The sequence below is a fragment of the Alligator mississippiensis genome, chromosome 5 (genome assembly GCF_030867095.1).
Source record: "Alligator mississippiensis isolate rAllMis1 chromosome 5, rAllMis1, whole genome shotgun sequence".
Taxonomy (NCBI): domain Eukaryota; kingdom Metazoa; phylum Chordata; order Crocodylia; family Alligatoridae; genus Alligator; species Alligator mississippiensis.
Genome location: NC_081828.1, coordinates 133,689,875 through 133,707,525, shown reverse-complemented (window position 1 = coordinate 133,707,525; position 17,651 = coordinate 133,689,875). Strand labels below are relative to the sequence as shown.

Below are 17,651 nucleotides of genomic sequence, written 5' to 3'. Positions count from 1 at the left end.
GAAGTATTCTCTTGCATATAATTATGAGCTCTCATTTCAGCTATTAGTAATGCAGAGATCATACTTGTATGACAAACACCACTGAGGGAGGATGCAGTTTTGTCAAGGGACAACAAAATGGGTATAAATGCGAAAAGAATTGCCACAGGACTTGCCCTAAAACCTTATGAATTAGAGCTGACTTCAGCAGCATAGAAATATTTGGATATAAAGAAAATGGAACACCCATGTATCTTACTAGACTGGATTCAAACCAATTGCAATTTATTTTGTCTACAGTGGGCATTTCAACACCTGATGTTACATCACCATAGGAATGTGCTATGGCGCTGTAGTGTTCACGGGTGTTTACATGTGACGAGCAGCTACTTCACTGTAGTGGCAAAATCCCCCATCATAGTAGGCGGCTATGGCAAAGTAGCTGCTAAAAATAACTGTGTGGCATGCGTACGACGCAGTACAGGTGTTACTGTGCCGTGCTTTAGTACTTACATTTGGTACTTCCTTTTTCAGAAGACACATTGTCCATGTCTACACAATGCCTTGGCTGTGGAATCCTTTTGGAAGTACGTAAGCAGGGGTTTTCAACTTTTTTTAGCAAGTGTACTCCTTGTGGTGGTGGCAGCTGGATGGGGTGGTGCTTGCACATGATGACCACTGCTGCCATTTACTGCCCCGCACTGCTGCTGCCAGTCAGCAGCTCGTGGAGTCGCATGTGCAACTGGCCATGGGAAAGTGGCATGGGGTGATGGCTGCGGCAGCCGCCATGTGCGACCCTCCCTCCTTCCCTTCCTGGCCCTGCTCCTGGGAGCAGGCATATAAACGCGCTTTCCCCTCATGCTATTGAGACCCACGCGGTAGCCCGGCAGCCACTCAGGAGAGCAAGCTGGGGTGGGGAGTGCGGAGGTGGTGCAGTATGCCATGTGGGGGAGGCAGCGCCTGGCACACCCCTCCCCCAGGTAAGAGGTGAATGTGGTAGGGGAGATGCTTCCACAGCGCCCCAGGGCACACTCTGTCCCTGCCCGCCCCCGCCTACCCCCAAATACCTTTCTAAGTATCCCTAGGTGTACACGTACTCCTGGTTGACAACCCTGGTAATAAAGCATGGCGCAGTAACAACGTCACCATAGGGCAAGTGCCTTCTGAAAAACATCAGGGGATAAGCAAAATAAGTAGTCATCAGTCCTTCCTTATATCAAATGGGTATATTTTGAGAGGGGTTCCACTAAAACTTGCACTATATTAGGCCTGATTCTGTTCAATGTTTTCACTGGTGATCAGGAAATAAACACAAAATCAGTATTGATAAAAGTTGTCACAAAGCCTGGTGAAGGACTTAACTATGAGGACATGGCAGTATTGCAGCATAGATTTCTCAATACATTAGGTGCATTCAAACCAAATGCTTAATAATACAGCCAAATGTACAGTGACACATCTAGGAATATGGAAAGGAGGCCTTTCCTATGAATGAAGGACTGTATCTTAGAAAGCAGTAGTAGAAAATTAGTGCTGGGTCAAAGTTTACAAGCATCTCCTGAATTTGCACTGTGATACCATGTTGCAGATGAAGCTAGTTATGATCCTTGGTAGCAACAGCAGGTAATTTATTACCTCTGGACAGAGGAATATTCCATATTCTTCTGGTACATACATTTTAAAAATGATGTTGAAGAACAAGCAAAGAACAGCCACAAAGTATGATTCCACAGCTAAGGAAAATGCCAGAGAGAGACTTGGTAACTGAACTGATTTATCAAAAAGAAGATTGAGGCATGACTCAGTTTGTGTGTTTTGTGCATGAAGAAGACACTGGCTTTCAAGGGCTCTTTAATCTAGCAGAGATGCATGCTAACCAATAGCTGGAATATTAAATTAGACATTCAGATTAGAAATAAGGAACATATTTTTAATAGCGAAAGGTGATTTATCATTGGTACAAATTACAAAGGGAAGTGATGGATTATCTGTCTTTTGGGGTGTGTCTACACAAGAAGTTTACTGCAGAGTAGACTAGTTAGCTCCGCAGTAAACATCTCATGTCTTCATGTGCGGTCCTATTAGGCTGTAGGAAACTAACTCTGCAGCAGAGTGGTATTTGTAAATGCAAGTACCATCTTACTGTGGAGTTATTTACTAAGCAGCAACATGTATAGATGGTGACCTGGGCGTAAATGGCACTCAGTCAGCCCAGCCAGCTCCTCTGCTGCCCAACATCTGGGCCTGACTGCCCCCGAGCCTGGGCTATGCTGGGGCAGCTGTGGCTGGAGCCTGGCTCTCCCCCTGGCTGCTGCAGGGGACAGGGCAGGGCAGAAGCAGCCCTGGTCTGTTCTTCCTTAGCTCAGTTTGCTGCTGTCCTGGGCACACATGTAGATGCTATGCCCTGGAGTAGTTTACTGCAGCACAAATTGCTCCACAGTTTATTCAGTCACATTAATTGTGCATGCCCTTGATGTCCTCAGATCAAAACTGGATGCCTTTCTGGAAGATCTGCCTCAATCAAATATGTTGTTAGGTTCAGCACAGGGCTAGGTGAAATTCAGGGGTATGTACCATATGGGAGATCAGGTTGGGTGGCTTTCAAACGTAAATATATGGATCTCATTTTCGGCTTCTTTGTGTTAATCTATGTCAAATACTAAGTGAAAATGAATCCTGCTGCTAGATGGGTTAATGTCCATCTATGTAGCTGTGATTATGAAGTGTTGATGCATTGTAGGACCATTAGTTGTCCTATTTGGTATTTTTTGGCCACATCTACACAAGATGCTGACTACGCAGTTGTTACTGCTCAGTCATTTAGTACTTGCACACACAAGTACTAAATGACTGCGCAGTAACCATCATTACTGTACAGTGAGTGTCCCTGCACGGCTTCTTGGTGATGCTGTACGGTAGCTCATTACTACTGTGCAGCAGCGTTGCATTGCAGTTTGTGCCATGTGATGCTACTGCACAGTAGTAACGAGCTACCGCGCAATCAGTGTCTCGTGTAGATGCAGCCTTTGTGTACTCATAGGCTGCGCTGGTGAGAATCCCTAGCTTGAGGACCAGCATGTGAGAGGTACTTTATACTTTTCAATAATCACTTTTCTCTTGTTATTTTGAGTCTTCAGACCTGATAGCCCTATTCTTCTTCTCCCTGGCTGGTTCTTAGTAAGGAGTTGTCCAAGGAAAGTTTAATACCTCCAAGCTGCTAAACCTTTATTTGTGGAGCATTGTAAAAGAATAGTGTTTTCCAAATGCATAAAAGATAACTCCTTTATTCTGAAGAGATCAAATTGAAATTGGACAAGTCTCTAAATATACAGTGTTGGTGCAAGAGAGCATCAGTAGGCAATATTGGTGAAGGAATAGCATTTGAGAGGTTTCATGGAAAAATGTGGATTTTGATAAAGAGATTGAAAGACTACAGAAAAGACTATTCAGTGTGTTGGAACTAGAAAGTTCTCTGAAGTACCAGTCATTACAAATTACTTTAAACTTGAGATGAGAGATTTCAAAGACAAATGAGAAGATCAGGATATAGTGAAGGAGGAAATGAGAGCAGGGATATACATTTGGCATAGGCAAGTTTGTGGAGCTTCTGCCATGATTGACTGATGTCAGCTGAGGAAGAAACTGTGGCTTCCATTTAACACTCTCGACTCTGACCATGCTTGTTGAAAATTTGCATTGTTTCCTAATATTGGTTTGCCATATTCTCAAATTAAGAGGCAGTAGTAGAATTGCCTATTTGGCATGCATTCCACAGTGACAATGGATGGGAGATTTCCTATTCAGAATAGATATTAGTCACTTCATATAGGTCTGAAGCCTCATGTGTTTGAGGACTATGCCATTGACTTCATTGGAATTTGGATCAGTTCCGACAGCTTTTCTGTAGACCATCAAAAGTACAATCAAGTTTCTGTTGATTGGCTTTTACCTGAGTCAGTTACATTGAAGGCAAATAACTACATAATTAATTTTTAAAGATTTCATAGACATTAGGGCTGGAAGGGGCCTTGTGAGATCATTGGGTCCAGCCCCCTGCCCAAAGGGCAGGAAGTCAGTCGGGGTCAGATGACCCCAGCAAGATAATCATTCAAATGCTTCTTGAATGTGTCCAGTGTAGGTGCTTGCACTACTTCTGAGGGGAGTCTATTCCAGACTTTGGAGACTTGGACAGTAAAGAAGTTTTTCCTTATATTCATTCTCAAACAGTCTTCCAGCAGTGTGTAACTGTTGGACCTTGTCTTCACTTGGGGTGCCCTGGTAAACGGACATTCTCCCAGGTCCTGAGGCACACCCCTGATATACTTATAGGCTGCCACCAAGCCCCCCCTAAGCCTACGCTTCTCTAAACTGAAGAGTCCCGTGCCTCTCAGCATTTCCTCATAAGGCCTGCTCTCTTGACCTCTGATCATGCGTGTGGCTCTCCTCTAGACTCTCTCAAGCTTCTCCATGTCCTTTCTAAAGGGTGGAGCCCAGAACTGGATGCAGCACTCCAGCTGCGGCCTCACCAAGGTCGACTATAGCAGGAGGATGACATCTTGGGTCTTGCTTGAGATGCATCGGTAGATGCAAGCCAGGGTTTTATTTGCTTTGCTGGCTGCAGCATCACATTGGTGTCTCACATTCATCTTGTGGTCAATCATGACCCCCAAGTCTCTTTTGATTAGCACTGCTGAGCCTATAGTATAATGTGGGTTCTTTCTCCCGAGGTGGAGGACCTTGCATTTCTCTATGTTGAATGTCCTCAGGTTTTGATCCGCCCACCTTGCAAGCCTGTCCAGGTCGGCCTGAATCCCCAGCCTATCCTCTAGAGTGACCGCACTTCCCCATAATTTGGTATTGTCTCCGAACTTAGCCAGTCTGCTTCTGACACCCGAATCCAGATCATTTATGAATATATTAAAGGGTAGTGGTCCGAGAACTGAACCCTCGGGGACACCAATGGTCACCATGTGCTATGTTGGCTCAGTTCCATTGAGTATCACTCTCTGGGTCTGACCACGGAGCCAGTTCCCCAGCCATCGGACCATAAGGTTGTTGAGGCTGCAGCTCCCCAGTTTTACCATGAGGACATCATGAAAGACCAAGTCAAAGGCTTTTTTGAAATCCAAGTAAATGACATCAGCCTCTCCTCCCCTGTCCAGGTGATGCGTCACCTGGTCATAGAAGAAAATGAGGTTGGTCAGGCATGACCTAACCGTAATGAAGCCGTGTTGGCTAACTCTCAGAATGATGACTTGTGTTAGCCTTTTATTTATGGATTCTTTAACAGTTTTTTCCAAGATCTTTCCAGGAATTGAGGTCAAACTGATTGGCCTGTAGTTCCCCGAGTCTTCCTTCCTTCTTTTCTTGAAGATAGGCACCACATTGGCCCTCTTCCAATCTTCAGAAACCTCTCCTACTACCTTTCCTGTGGGCTGGAATGGACTTCCCTTGTGCTTTTAGGATCACATCCTTATGGAGTGACCACTCATCTTGGACTCCCTTCCCACTGGAAGTCCTCCTCCCCAAAAATGCATCAGATTGGGCTGGCACACATGATTGGCTTATAGGTGGACTGTATGCACTGGTTCCAGATCCACGTGTTTGGTTGGTTCCAGTAGGCTGAGTCTGGGTCCTTGCCCTGGCTGGATTGCAGCCCCTGGCCCTGTTTTGATGGATCAGGCCCTGTCACATGGCCCACAGTGCTGCCATGGCTGGATAGAGCCCTGGTGCATGGCCCCCAGGGCTGGTGTAGTCAAACTCTGCCCTGTTGAAGCCAGATATGGTCCCATTGTATGGCCCTCAGTGCAGCTGGATCAGACCAGGCCACGATGTTGGAGGGGTTGGAGCTGACACACAGCCCCCAATCCCGGTGCATGGCCACCTACTCTGGTGCCCAGCCCTGAAGTCCTCAGCCCTGGCCCCTGGCTCCCAAGCCCCCAGCCTCATATTCGGGGAAGGGGTATATTATATGCAAAAGAACAAGATCATATATTCTGACACAAACAGTAGAACATTAGAACCAATAGCTAAAAAAATGCAAAGTAATGGGGTACAGATACTCTTTTCTCATGTTCCTAGATCCCTCTATCATTTCTTTTCTCTCTCTCTCTCTCTTTTTTACAGTAAAGTATATTATGAATATGAACTTCCAAATACTGGTCTTCCTCTCTATTTAGGACTGATCTGTCCTCAAATGGTATGTCACAGCCCTTCATTCTTGAAAAGCTGTAAAGTCAAATTTACTGAAATAATTTGGATAACTGTTTTGTATATCACCATCTGTAAATCAGACAGAACTTTCCAACTTGATTCAAATGGTGTTAGTACAGGAGATACAAAACTGAGGAATTATTTCCTGTCTTATTGCAAGGCTCATTGTTTTGGTCATCTGGGGGAAGAATGATAGGATTGGAAAGTGGTTCATTTGGATCCTCAATAAGTATTCCTATTAAAAGAATTTCTGGTTTTAATATGATGTTTATTTGAAGACCTGAATGTACTTAATTATATTAGAAAGTTTTATTTTCTTATCGAAAAAACTCTTTGAGTAGATGTTAAAATAATGAAATAAATGTTGTAAAAATGTTTATGTTATAACATGCAGTGTACGTGTTATAAAGATATGCACTCTTCTGTGGAGGTTACATGGTCAGTGGATTTAATTTTGAAATTGTGTGTTTTTGTGTGCCTAGGTAACATGTATGCAGCTGCATAATTGCAGTTTTTGGCACTTAACATGCAGTTTGGAATTCTGTTTGCTCTGGTGGAATAGAATTGCCCTGCACACACACTTTCAGAAGTATGATGGAGGAAAAAGAGGAGTCCTTCTGTGTTTTAGCCTCTTAGCCCAGCAGATAGGGCACTTGCCTACAAAGTAGGAGACCTGAATTCTAGGTACTTATTACCCAAAAATAAATGTGAATTTTCTAACAGACTGCTCCAACCATGGCGCACTGAGCCATATACTGGCTTAGTTTATTTCTCTTGGTCCTATATGCCTCCCTTGTCCAGGGCCAACTTCAAAAGGAGGGCTGTAGAAGGGTCTGTATAAAGCTTGGACTATGGCTTGCTGCTTAGAAGAATTTTCTGTGATGCAAAAAAATGTGGGTTCAAATCCCCACTGGATAAAGGAGACCTAGAACATAGATGTTCAGCTCCTGCCCTAACCACTAGGGTAAGAGGGCTCCCTGCTCCAGGTTGCGTTGTTGCTGAGCCTAAAACTTTGGAAGTTAGCTGGCAATCCAATTTCGTGGTGCAGTCCTACTGTTGCTTGCTTAGTGGGCATGGACAGGCGAGTGCGGAGCTGAATTGCAAACTGTACATAAGTGCTAGTAACTGCCATATAAGCACATAAAAAGAAATAGGATTTAAGCCAAAATGTTTATATGTGGTAATAGAATATCAGGAAAGATGAGCAATTTGAGATTGGGTTGTCTGAAGTTGGCCATTTAAGAGGCGTGATTTTCAGAGGAGTTAGCACTTGTAGCTCTTGTTCACTTCCATGGTTACTATTGGTGCTCAGCATAAATGAAAATCTGGTCTCTTCTTTCGATACCTAAATATGGATTTAGACACCTATAGTTCTAAGGGTGCGTCTGCACATTCATTAATGTGCTGTAGTGATGGCACATTAAGTTTAGTACTTGTATAACCAAGTACTAAATCAGTGCACAGTTACTGGTGCTACTGTGCAGTAGTGCTGGTGCATGGCTTTAGTGACGCTACCTGCGCCTAATACTACTGTGCAGTAGCATATTAGCACAGTTTTTGCCCTGCACAGTACTGTGCAGTTAGCATCTCATGTGGATGCACCCTAAGATCCCTAGAGAGTGTTGCTCAAAAATTTTGATATGAAAAATTAACATCTCTTCATCAGCTTTATTTGCTCCTCAATATCATTTTAGCACAAAGATATGTTTTAATATAGTGATGTTGCCGATTATCCACAAATGTTGATTTTTTTTGGTGAGAAGCTAATTTATCACTGATTTACAATGACATCTCTCCATTATACCGAGAGTTACTAGTAAGTGTGGTATAAAGTAGAGCATAAAATATATACTAAAAATACTTCTGGATTAGAATCTGCATTTTAAGCTTAAACTAATATGCTTTCCTCCCCTGAGAACACACCTCTGCCTCAAGCCAGCTTCACTGATATTTGGAAAATGCGTGCAGAATTCAGTAGTTTTGGTAGGCAGGCTTAGAGGAATGGTATCATGATTAGATAGATCAGTGATGCCAAATACTGAATGTCTGTGTCACTTTATTTCCTGTAGAGTTAAAAAAATAAGTTGTATAGTACTTAGAAGCAATGTCTGTAATCAATTAGAAATCTAGACTTTTTTCTTATAGTGGTGTTTAGATTATAAGTATCCTAATTATTGTTCTCTAAACTCAGAATTCTGTTTTGTTTTTGTCTGTATTTTTGGTGGTACTTATTAACAGATTATTACATCATTAAATATATATGAACTACTTTCTCATGCTGAAAATCATTTTGAAATTGACTACTGGTAGTACTTGCTTGGAATTCATTTTTCTAACACTGTGTACAAAAAAGCCAAAATTCAGCCCTCTGCATCCATCCAAGCTAGCAGAACTACACTGGTTTTGCTGTACTGGAGCTATGACAACTAGGGATCCAACCACAGACATGGGTCTGTTTAGTCAATATGTAGTTATGTTATCAAGCTACACAACACATTTCTAGTATAGTTAAGTTAAATTTAATGTCTCATGTACCTTGAATTATTTTCATATGATTATAAAACAGTGAACCTATATATTGGACTGGATTAGCAATAAAACTTCAACATAAAGCAATAATTTTTCTTTTCTTCCTAGAATATTTTCCTTCTTGGATATAGTTACTTTATGCCGATGTGCACAAGTTTCCAAGGTACAGTATTCACTTTAGTTTAGACATTTGTGCATTGAAAAGAACTATTTAATTAATTATCAGTAAACAGTAGGCTGCAGATGAGGGCCTTAGAGATCAGTAAAGGAAATATTTCTATTGACTTTAATGAACAATGGATCAGAAACTATGGGCCCAATTCTGCCTTCAGATATGCAGAATTAATTACTAAAGTATCTAAAAGGGGGGGAAGGGAAAGGAAGGGGGGCGGGACAGGAAATGTCACAGTACATGCTGTGTTTCTGCAGAAAGGATTAAGCCTTTTTTGGCATAATGGCACTTGTTTTTAAAGCTTGTGGCTGTATTACACCATTTTTCAGATTTTTTTTCTTAAAATTCCTTGTACCTTTTGTTAATGTGCAACGTGTGTTTGAGGAGCGTATGCATCATTTGTGTGCCAAATAATGAAGGTGTTGAGATCTACTAGTAGTAGAGTCAAGGGCACACAAAAGAGGATAATAGAAAAAGCATGTCAATACATATTTATGTTCAACTAGTCTTAATTTTGCCTGATTGAAAAATGTTTTATTTTTACATGAAAAAATGTACAAATGTACAAATATATACAACAGTATTCATATGCTGAATTATATTACTGAACTTCCCTTTTGTGTTGTTTGCAAAGGCAGAATTTTTAATTTTACATCTTTTTTCAGAGAAAGATGAAATGTTAACTGTAACTGTTTTACTTCTCATCTCTGCAAACCCCAGCCTGTTATTTCATTAGATTTCACAAATTAGCACCAGGTTCTGTTATTCCCTCCAGCTAAAAGTCGAGTGCTACTGAAAATAATATTGATGCTCCCCCATCATGCTTTTTTTGTTCTTTCCTTAGCAGCTGCCACATGCTGAAGTACTCAGCTCTAACCAAAATAATGTACTAAATAGTAAATTTACTAAAATTGAGGCTCGTATTCTTGTATCATACAGTACATTTATAACTTGAATGTAAATCAGCATATGTGTGCACATCTAAGCCAGAATTTGATCCTTAAAATCTGAAGACACGTAATCCTAGGATTCAAAAGATTAGCATATAAAATTTGTTTTAACTACGTATTTCTAATTACTAGTCATTTTCATTTCATAAAAATACTAAGAGTTCAGCGCACTGATAGTGTTGATGAGGTAGGGGGAAAGGTTATTTATGTATCTAGATTGAGAAGGTTTATTAAACATGTATATGTTTTTTTTTAGGCATGGAATGTCTTGGCTCTAGATGGAAGTAACTGGCAAAGAATAGACCTTTTTAACTTTCAGACAGATATAGAGGTTAGTAGTATGTTTATCCTTCTAACATTCTTCTTAAAAGTAAATAAATGATTTTAACTATTCTGTTAATCTTTTTTATAACATATACATCTTAATTTTAAAATACAATAAGTTAATGCTCTGAAGGAGTGAATAGAAAAAGCAAAAACTGGGTTTGACTCAAATTTTTATGTTTTGTATCTGAGTTTTGATCTTCAGCCAAATGTCAGATAATTTATTTTGAAGTATTTCAAGCACATATGGTACTTACAAAAAGGTATGGGACTGACAGCATAGAACACTTAAGATTTCTGTTCACAGAAAAGGTATATATAGAGAATGAAACTGTCCCTCTGAGGCTCTTTAATTCTACGACTCTGAGAATCCCTTTTAGGATGTGAAAGGGTTTATTTTAAGTTTTAAATTGAATTTTATCCCTGTGCAGTCTCAGGCATCTCTCCTGTGAGTACCATATTATGTTGAAAGTAGGATAGACAACCATTAACTAAGAACTGGGAGTTTAAATGACAACTTCAGTTCTTATAGGCTGCTCAACTGGTAAATAACTTTTATTATTGCTGATATGGACTAGAATACAAATGGCCCTGTAGTTCATTATGACTTTTGTCAGCAGTCGATTCCCAATCCATATCATAGATTTGAATCTTGGCTGAATCTAAAATTCAGGGAGATGTCTATGAAATCTTTATCCATATATAAGAAGAGGACTAGAGCAGTATTGTATTTCACACAAAACAAGACTTTGTTATAAGTGACCAGTATACCAATGAATAAACAACATGTGACTTTAAAAAAATTTTTTTTGAGGGAGAAACTCAGAAGCTAGGAAGCATAACTTTACCTTACCTTACCTTACCTGAATCTGTAAGGTATATTTAGTGAATCTGATGCTAGGAATCCAGAAGGAAGTAGTGTCTTTCTCCTTTAAATTCCTTATTTCAAGGTTTAAGTTTCCATCCTACGTGAAAAGATTACATAGCTAAGTACAGACAGTCAAAAAGCCCAAGGCTGAATTGATTGAATCTTCGCAGGTTAGTCTGAGATGCATAGATAAGCAAGTGAACAGACATTCACTTTTGATTCCAGAAATGTAGCCATAGGCCTGCAGTGGCCCAGGCTAGAAGCTGGTGGGGGCTAAAGCAAGCCACCTTGCTTGGCTGGAGTAGACAGCTTGGGCCAAGGCATCCTGGGATGCTGGGGGACTGTGAGTTCACTTGAATCGGAAGGAGATTTGGGACAGAAGTTCAATAAACCGATTTAACCTAAATCAGTTAAGTCTGATACTACATCCATCCAGGTTTATCTTAAACCGGTTTCACCCATTTTGAAAGCAGTTTATGTGCACTGAACTTCTGTTGTGATACAGATTTGAACTGCTTTCTGATCAGTTATGCCAGTTTATGTGTAATTTCTGTCCCTAACCCATATGATGATTAATGGGTAAATTTTGTTAAACATTGTTCAGAAGTTTAAAAGTCTAGGAATTCATTGTCTAGGAATTCTTTCAGTACTACCTAGTTATTTAAATTGGAAGCTACTGCTTTGTGCTTTAAAAAGTCAACATTAGATATTAGTGATAATGAGGATCTGTATTGATATGAGGGACCAGATTCCATAGTCTGCTAGCTTTTAAGTATATTTGTACAGGTTGGCAGTCATTAATGGCTTTTCTTATTCATTTGCCCATACACATGTTGAAAACACTTCCATTTCTCATTTGAGGATTACTAATAATTGCTTTCAGGGCTGTAGGTTGTAGCCGTGTTGGTCTAAGTACATAGGCAGACAAGGTTCTTTGGGTAAATCTGATATCTTTTATTAGACCAACTCAGATAGTTGGAAAAATTTTTCTTTGCAAGCTTTCAGTACAATTAAGGGTAATTGTACCCAAAAGCTTGCAAAGAAGATTTTTTTCCAACTATTTGAGTTGGTCTAATAAAAGATATCAGATTTACCCAACGAACCTTGTCTGCCTAATAATTACTTTAGAACTGTGCCTTTCAAAATAATCATTGTTTTCACATGCTGCTGTTGTAACACAGATCCTTTGAGATATGTAGAATGGCTTGGGAATGTGGCTAAGATGAAGTTGGGATCTTTTCTATGTGACCCTACTGGGGGTAACATAGAAGGCCTTACTGAGTTCCTATTGTGTCATCACACTAAAATCTAATAACCCAGTTTCATGATATAGTTAATTTGTTTAGTGTAGGTGATCCTTTTATTACTAAGATCCAGAGAAGTTGTTTGGTTCAATATGCTGAATTTGAGCACATAAGACATTTCAACTTACCTTTTTATTTATTTATTTACAACATGTATCTAAGGCTCTAAGCACTCTACAAAACCTTACCAAAATAATTTTAATGTCCCGTTAAATACAGATATTCACACAGGCATAATGATAAAAAAGAAGAGAGCTCACTGGATATCTTTCCAACTCAAAATGGCATTATTTTGAATTATTGTTTTTAAAGAGCCACAAATTGCAGTCTTGTTTATTCATTATTTTTTACTCACTGTTATTTCCCATTATGTCATAAGTGGTGACATCATATGCAACATCAAACAGTGCTTGTCCGATGATAAAGGTGAAGAACCATTGTTTATTGAAATCTTCATATTAAACACTCATTTGGTAAACAATACAATTAATGCATAAAAATTGGTCTTGTATACTGCATCTGGAAAAATGGACTGCCTTAAATGTATGCAAAACTTTTCAGAGGTTCCTGTGTATGGTGAGGGGAGGTACTGAATATGAGTTGACAATGGACAAGGACTTGTATTTTGCAAGTTTCATAAATAGTGCCAAGAAAAAGACAAATTTAAGTTACAGTACTAATTTTCTGACATATACCTCCTACTTTCAGAGCACTCAATACATGATGCTGGAAGTGCCTGTATGTTTTTAAATATATTTTGCAGATTGCCTTTAAGTGAGCAACAGACTCTTTCAAAGGAGCCTAAATTAATTCTTTAAGACTGCTCGTTTGTTTGTCTAAGTGTTTTTGTGTTGGCATGTATCGTGAATGACAGATTTATGCAGACAAACTTTTTTTTACATGTACAGATGAATATTCATAGGTACAATTTCAGGTGTGTCTTTAAAGTTTGTTTTGAAAGTTTGACCCGTAGAATGTTACAGATGGCTAACCATGTTTAGAAATCATGTGACTATTGAATTTATAGATCCATAATCTATGCCAATTATTGGCCACTAATTGAAAATGTAATCTTATTTTTAAAAAGATATATGGTACGTCAAGCTTCCCTTTGGTTTGGAAGATATTTTCAATGGGGAGACAGTGACTGATGCAATGTAACTTTCATCCTGAAACTATTTTTAGTTAGAAGCCTATAACTTTACTTCATCCTTGTCTGTGAAGAGCACCAGGGCTGTCCATCACTGTAGGCTAGTGCTGCCCATTATAGGTTTCCAACCTGATGGTCACACTTAAGCCATTTAGCAGGTCACTTTTGAACATACAGTAAATAGGTTTGGAAAATATAAATGTAGTGCATTGTATGTCCATATATGTATTTAACAAATACAGACTTTATTTGGCATTTAGAATTTTTTTTCATTTGTTTGTGTATGTTGAAGATATAGTTAGTTTATTGTGGTGATTTCTTTTTTTAGAAATTTCTAGAAGTACTTTTCTTAGAAGCACTTTGTTTAAAAGCAGTGCTGATAAATCAGAGCTGAGCCAGCTTTAAAAACTCATATCACCTCAGGAAACATTATCAATTTTCGTTTGGTTGATCTTTCATTGCTCTAATTCATTCATAAGTAATGTAAACAGTCTGTTACTGAGGGGCAAGAACTGAAGCATCCTAGTAGAACAAAATGTATACACATAATGTGAGCTGTTTCTACAAATAGTGAATTACAAAAAACTTGTGTATTTGAGGAATCATATATTTGTTTCTTTCACTTTAGAACAATTGAAAACATTCAACACAGTGAAGAAACAAAATCTTTGTTATATGATCTGTAATTTTAAAAGTATTACCTGTTTTTTTTAATTTTTGCTTCTCTTATTCACTTAAGTATTCAGTCCTTTAAATTGCATGATCAGTGTTGTAATTATTTGGTTTCTGTAGTACATTAAGGTTTCAATTGCCTTTTTAAAATTAGTGTATGTTTAACTGATATCATGGTCAATGATATATAAACTTCTGGTTTTTTTTAATTTGTTGTTTATTTTCCCCACAAAAAATTCAGAGAAGGAAAAAGGGATGTTTTATAGTATCATAATTCACTTTAAAGGGCATTTTAAGAATAATGCTATTTTTAGTTTGCATGTATTTTATGCCATTCAGTAGTGAGACATAAATAAATAGTGTCCTGGAGCTAAGGCCTGCAAGTTTTGAAATGCAGAGTGATGTATAAAATATATGTGTATCCAAGGGCTAGTGTGGGAAGAGTGGGAGAATTTGGCTTAAATTTATGTCTAACTGTAAGGTCTGGTTCCACTGCTAAATATCTGAGAACTCAGTGGGACATCAAATGTACATCCATGTTTGCAAGATTGGGACCCAAATATATATGACTTTATTTCAGCAGTCTATTATCATTAAGTTTTTTGCTGGGACAGTAAGGCTAAGCCATAAACAGTAGTTTTCTTTTTTCTAATCTTGCTGAAGGGTTCAGTCCAATATCCCATAGACTTTAGTAGGTGTGCGCTCATTTAATTCAATGAGAATTGGATCCACGTCTTTAGTAAGAAAGTATATTTCTCAATAGAGTTAGAAATTTTGTTCTGGACTGGAATGACTGGGATCAGGGCTCAGCACTCAAGTTTTGTATTTGTTGAGAATATTAGATGTGTCAAAATAAATATATTAAAGCTTTCTTAATATCTAATTTAAGGGTCGTGTGGTAGAAAATATATCCAAAAGGTGTGGTGGGTTCCTCAGACAACTTAGCTTGAGAGGCTGCCTTGGCGTTGGAGACTCGTCCTTGAAGTAAGTAAAAACTTGGAAAGTTCATCAAAACATTTTTGCATATATCTTTTTTCTAAAAGCAGGATTCAGTTAGTGTCATAATATCTGCACATATGTAGCCACTAGAGGTGCACTGATACAGCAGTCCCATATCAGATCGGCACTGATATAAGGAAAATTGACAGTATCAGCAGTTGGCTTTTTTTGCCTGATGTGGCTGATAATGCCACTGATAAATGCCCTGTACATGCGCAGCTGCAGAGCAGTGCACAGGCTTTCAGGAACACAGCCCAGCAGCATGGAGAGCAGCTGGGTCCACCTGTTAAGTCTATTGCAAGGGAAGGGGCGTGGGGGCCAGATCAAGGCCCCAGCAGTGAGGGAGGGAGTGGGTCTGGGACAGAGGCAGGCACTGCACAGCTGGGGTGGGGTCAGGTGCGGGGAATCCGTGGCTTGTCCAGAAGGGGCAGGGGAGGGGAGGGCGGCTCCCGCTGCTGCACACACCCTGGGAGGTCATGCACTTGGGGCAGGCAGTAGCGGTGCTGGGAGGGGGGTTGGGAGGGCTACAATGAATTTTGGGCTGGCTGCAGCCCCCCCCCCCCATAACCCCGTCCCAGCACTGTCGCCATCTACCCCGAGCACAGCCTGGCCCAACCCCCCTACCGGGAAAAGCCTGGCACTACCCCAGTCCACAGTGGCAGCCTGCCCTGCCCCATGCAGATTTGGGGGCACACAAATGCCGTCCCAGGGTGCATGAAGCAGCAGGAGCTACCACCCCTTCCCCGTGCCCCCCAGACGAGTCACAGCTCCATCCCATGCTCCACCCCAGCTGTGCAGCACCTGCCCCTGCCCCAGCCCTACTCCCTCTCTCACCGCAGGGGCCTCGATCTGCCCCCACCATGCTCCTTCCCTCTCCCCTCCCCTTCCACCATAACAGACTTACTGGCCAGACGCTGCTCTCCATGCTGCCTGGCTGCATATCGAATCAGCTGATATGGCTTGTTAAAAATCAACCATTGGTATTGGTCCAAAAATTCTCTATTGATGCACCCCTAGTAGCCACCAAGAGAGCATGCAAGAAACAAGAAACGTAACTAGTAATGACTTGGTAAGATTATTTCCTTAAAATTAAATTTTCTTAAAATCTCTTTCTTAAAAGGAATTAAAAAATAAGAACAGTATCCTTTGTAAAACAGTGTCCTTTGTCTATTTAATTCTCTCTGCTATTGTTTTACTGTTGCTTTTTAAAATATTTTTAATGATTGACAGTATAACATTTTTCTAGATGAGCTAATTGGCATGTTTACAAAATAACTTTCTGATGTAAATATTCAATGTGTTTGAATAGTGACCAGGGCAGGGAGAAGTCCTTGATTTCTAACCTAGACCCTTGTTCCCAATGGGGCAGAAACTTCCTGACTTTACTGCTTTCCATCCATTTTATCCAATGACTATTAAATCCAAGGAGCAATGGCTCAACCACAAAAGGAGCACCAGATTGTGATTAATGACTGAACTGTGATGGTTAGGGCACTGTGCTGGGAAGTGAGAGAGATGCAGGTTCAGAACCCCTTTGGGCAAGTGGGGTCTCCCACTTCCCAGGCAAGTTCCTTGATCAGCAGCTGGAGCTAAAATCTGATACCCCCAGCATAATTTTTACTGGAACTTGCACAGAAACTCAGCTACATATGTCCACATGTAGCTGTGTACGTGCATAATTTACACATTCAGGCTAACATGTCCACAGCATAAAGCAGTGATCAAAAATAGCCAAATAGATGGCTAGAAAAAAGCCACTTAGATGTGCAAAAGGAAATAAAATTCTACCCTAAGACCATGTCTACACAAGACGCTACTGCACAGTGTGCATTCATTTAGTACTTGTATAAAGTTAGGGTTTATACTAGTATAAACAAGTACTAAATATGTGCAGCAATCCAAGTTACTGTGTGGTAACAACAGCAAAATGCCTTTTTATCATGCTACTGTGCAGTAGCCTAATACTACTGTGCAGTAGCATTGCATCACTGTTTTTGCCACACAATGCTACTGCACAGTTGTATTGGGCTACTACTCAATCAGTGTTTCATGTAGAAGCTCCCTAATCATTTTGAATCATGACTACTGCTGTTGAATTAGTTCTTTGGACTCTATCCAGTAATCTCTTTTCAGGAATTTCCTCCTAACGTAGGCAGAATGGGTACTGATGACTCTTCATATGTGAGGTTGGTCCACAGTTCCAATTAAAAATCCCCTGCATTTAGCTGCGTATAATTTTGCCAAACTTTGACCATTTAGGCTGAAACTGCCCATGCTGAATATCTGCTTTGGGCTGAAATTGTTATTGAAAATTTCAGGTAAAATGATTTCAGCTGCCTCTGGAAAAAATATTGTGTTTATTTTACTGAGGAAGCTCCAGCTTCTCTATGCTTGGTAGCAGGGAGTTGAATCTGAGACAAAAGTGTCACCATTGTGTTATAGATACAAAAATTTGCTCAAATTAGGCCAAGTTATAAATGAACTTTTGAAA

General features: G+C 40.0%; 1 protein-coding gene across 8 annotated transcripts in view; it reads left to right on the top strand.

The window, feature by feature from the left end:
* Positions 1-17,651, top strand: part of FBXL2 (F-box and leucine rich repeat protein 2) — a 140,948-nt gene that overhangs the window by 72,585 nt on the left and 50,712 nt on the right. For 7 of the 8 annotated variants that reach the window (XR_009462552.1, XM_059728750.1, XM_006269595.4 and 4 more), the window contains exons 3-5: positions 8,830-8,884; positions 10,100-10,174; positions 15,051-15,145. Coding sequence is in view for 6 of the 8 variants with exons in the window: in XM_059728750.1 (XP_059584733.1) it covers positions 8,830-8,884; positions 10,100-10,174; positions 15,051-15,145 (225 nt within the window). In the remaining 2 variants the exon portion in view is untranslated. Of the gene's footprint in view, positions 1-8,829; positions 8,885-10,099; positions 10,175-15,050; positions 15,146-17,651 lie in introns of those variants that run through there. The other variant, XM_019483486.1, reaches the window with a different exon arrangement.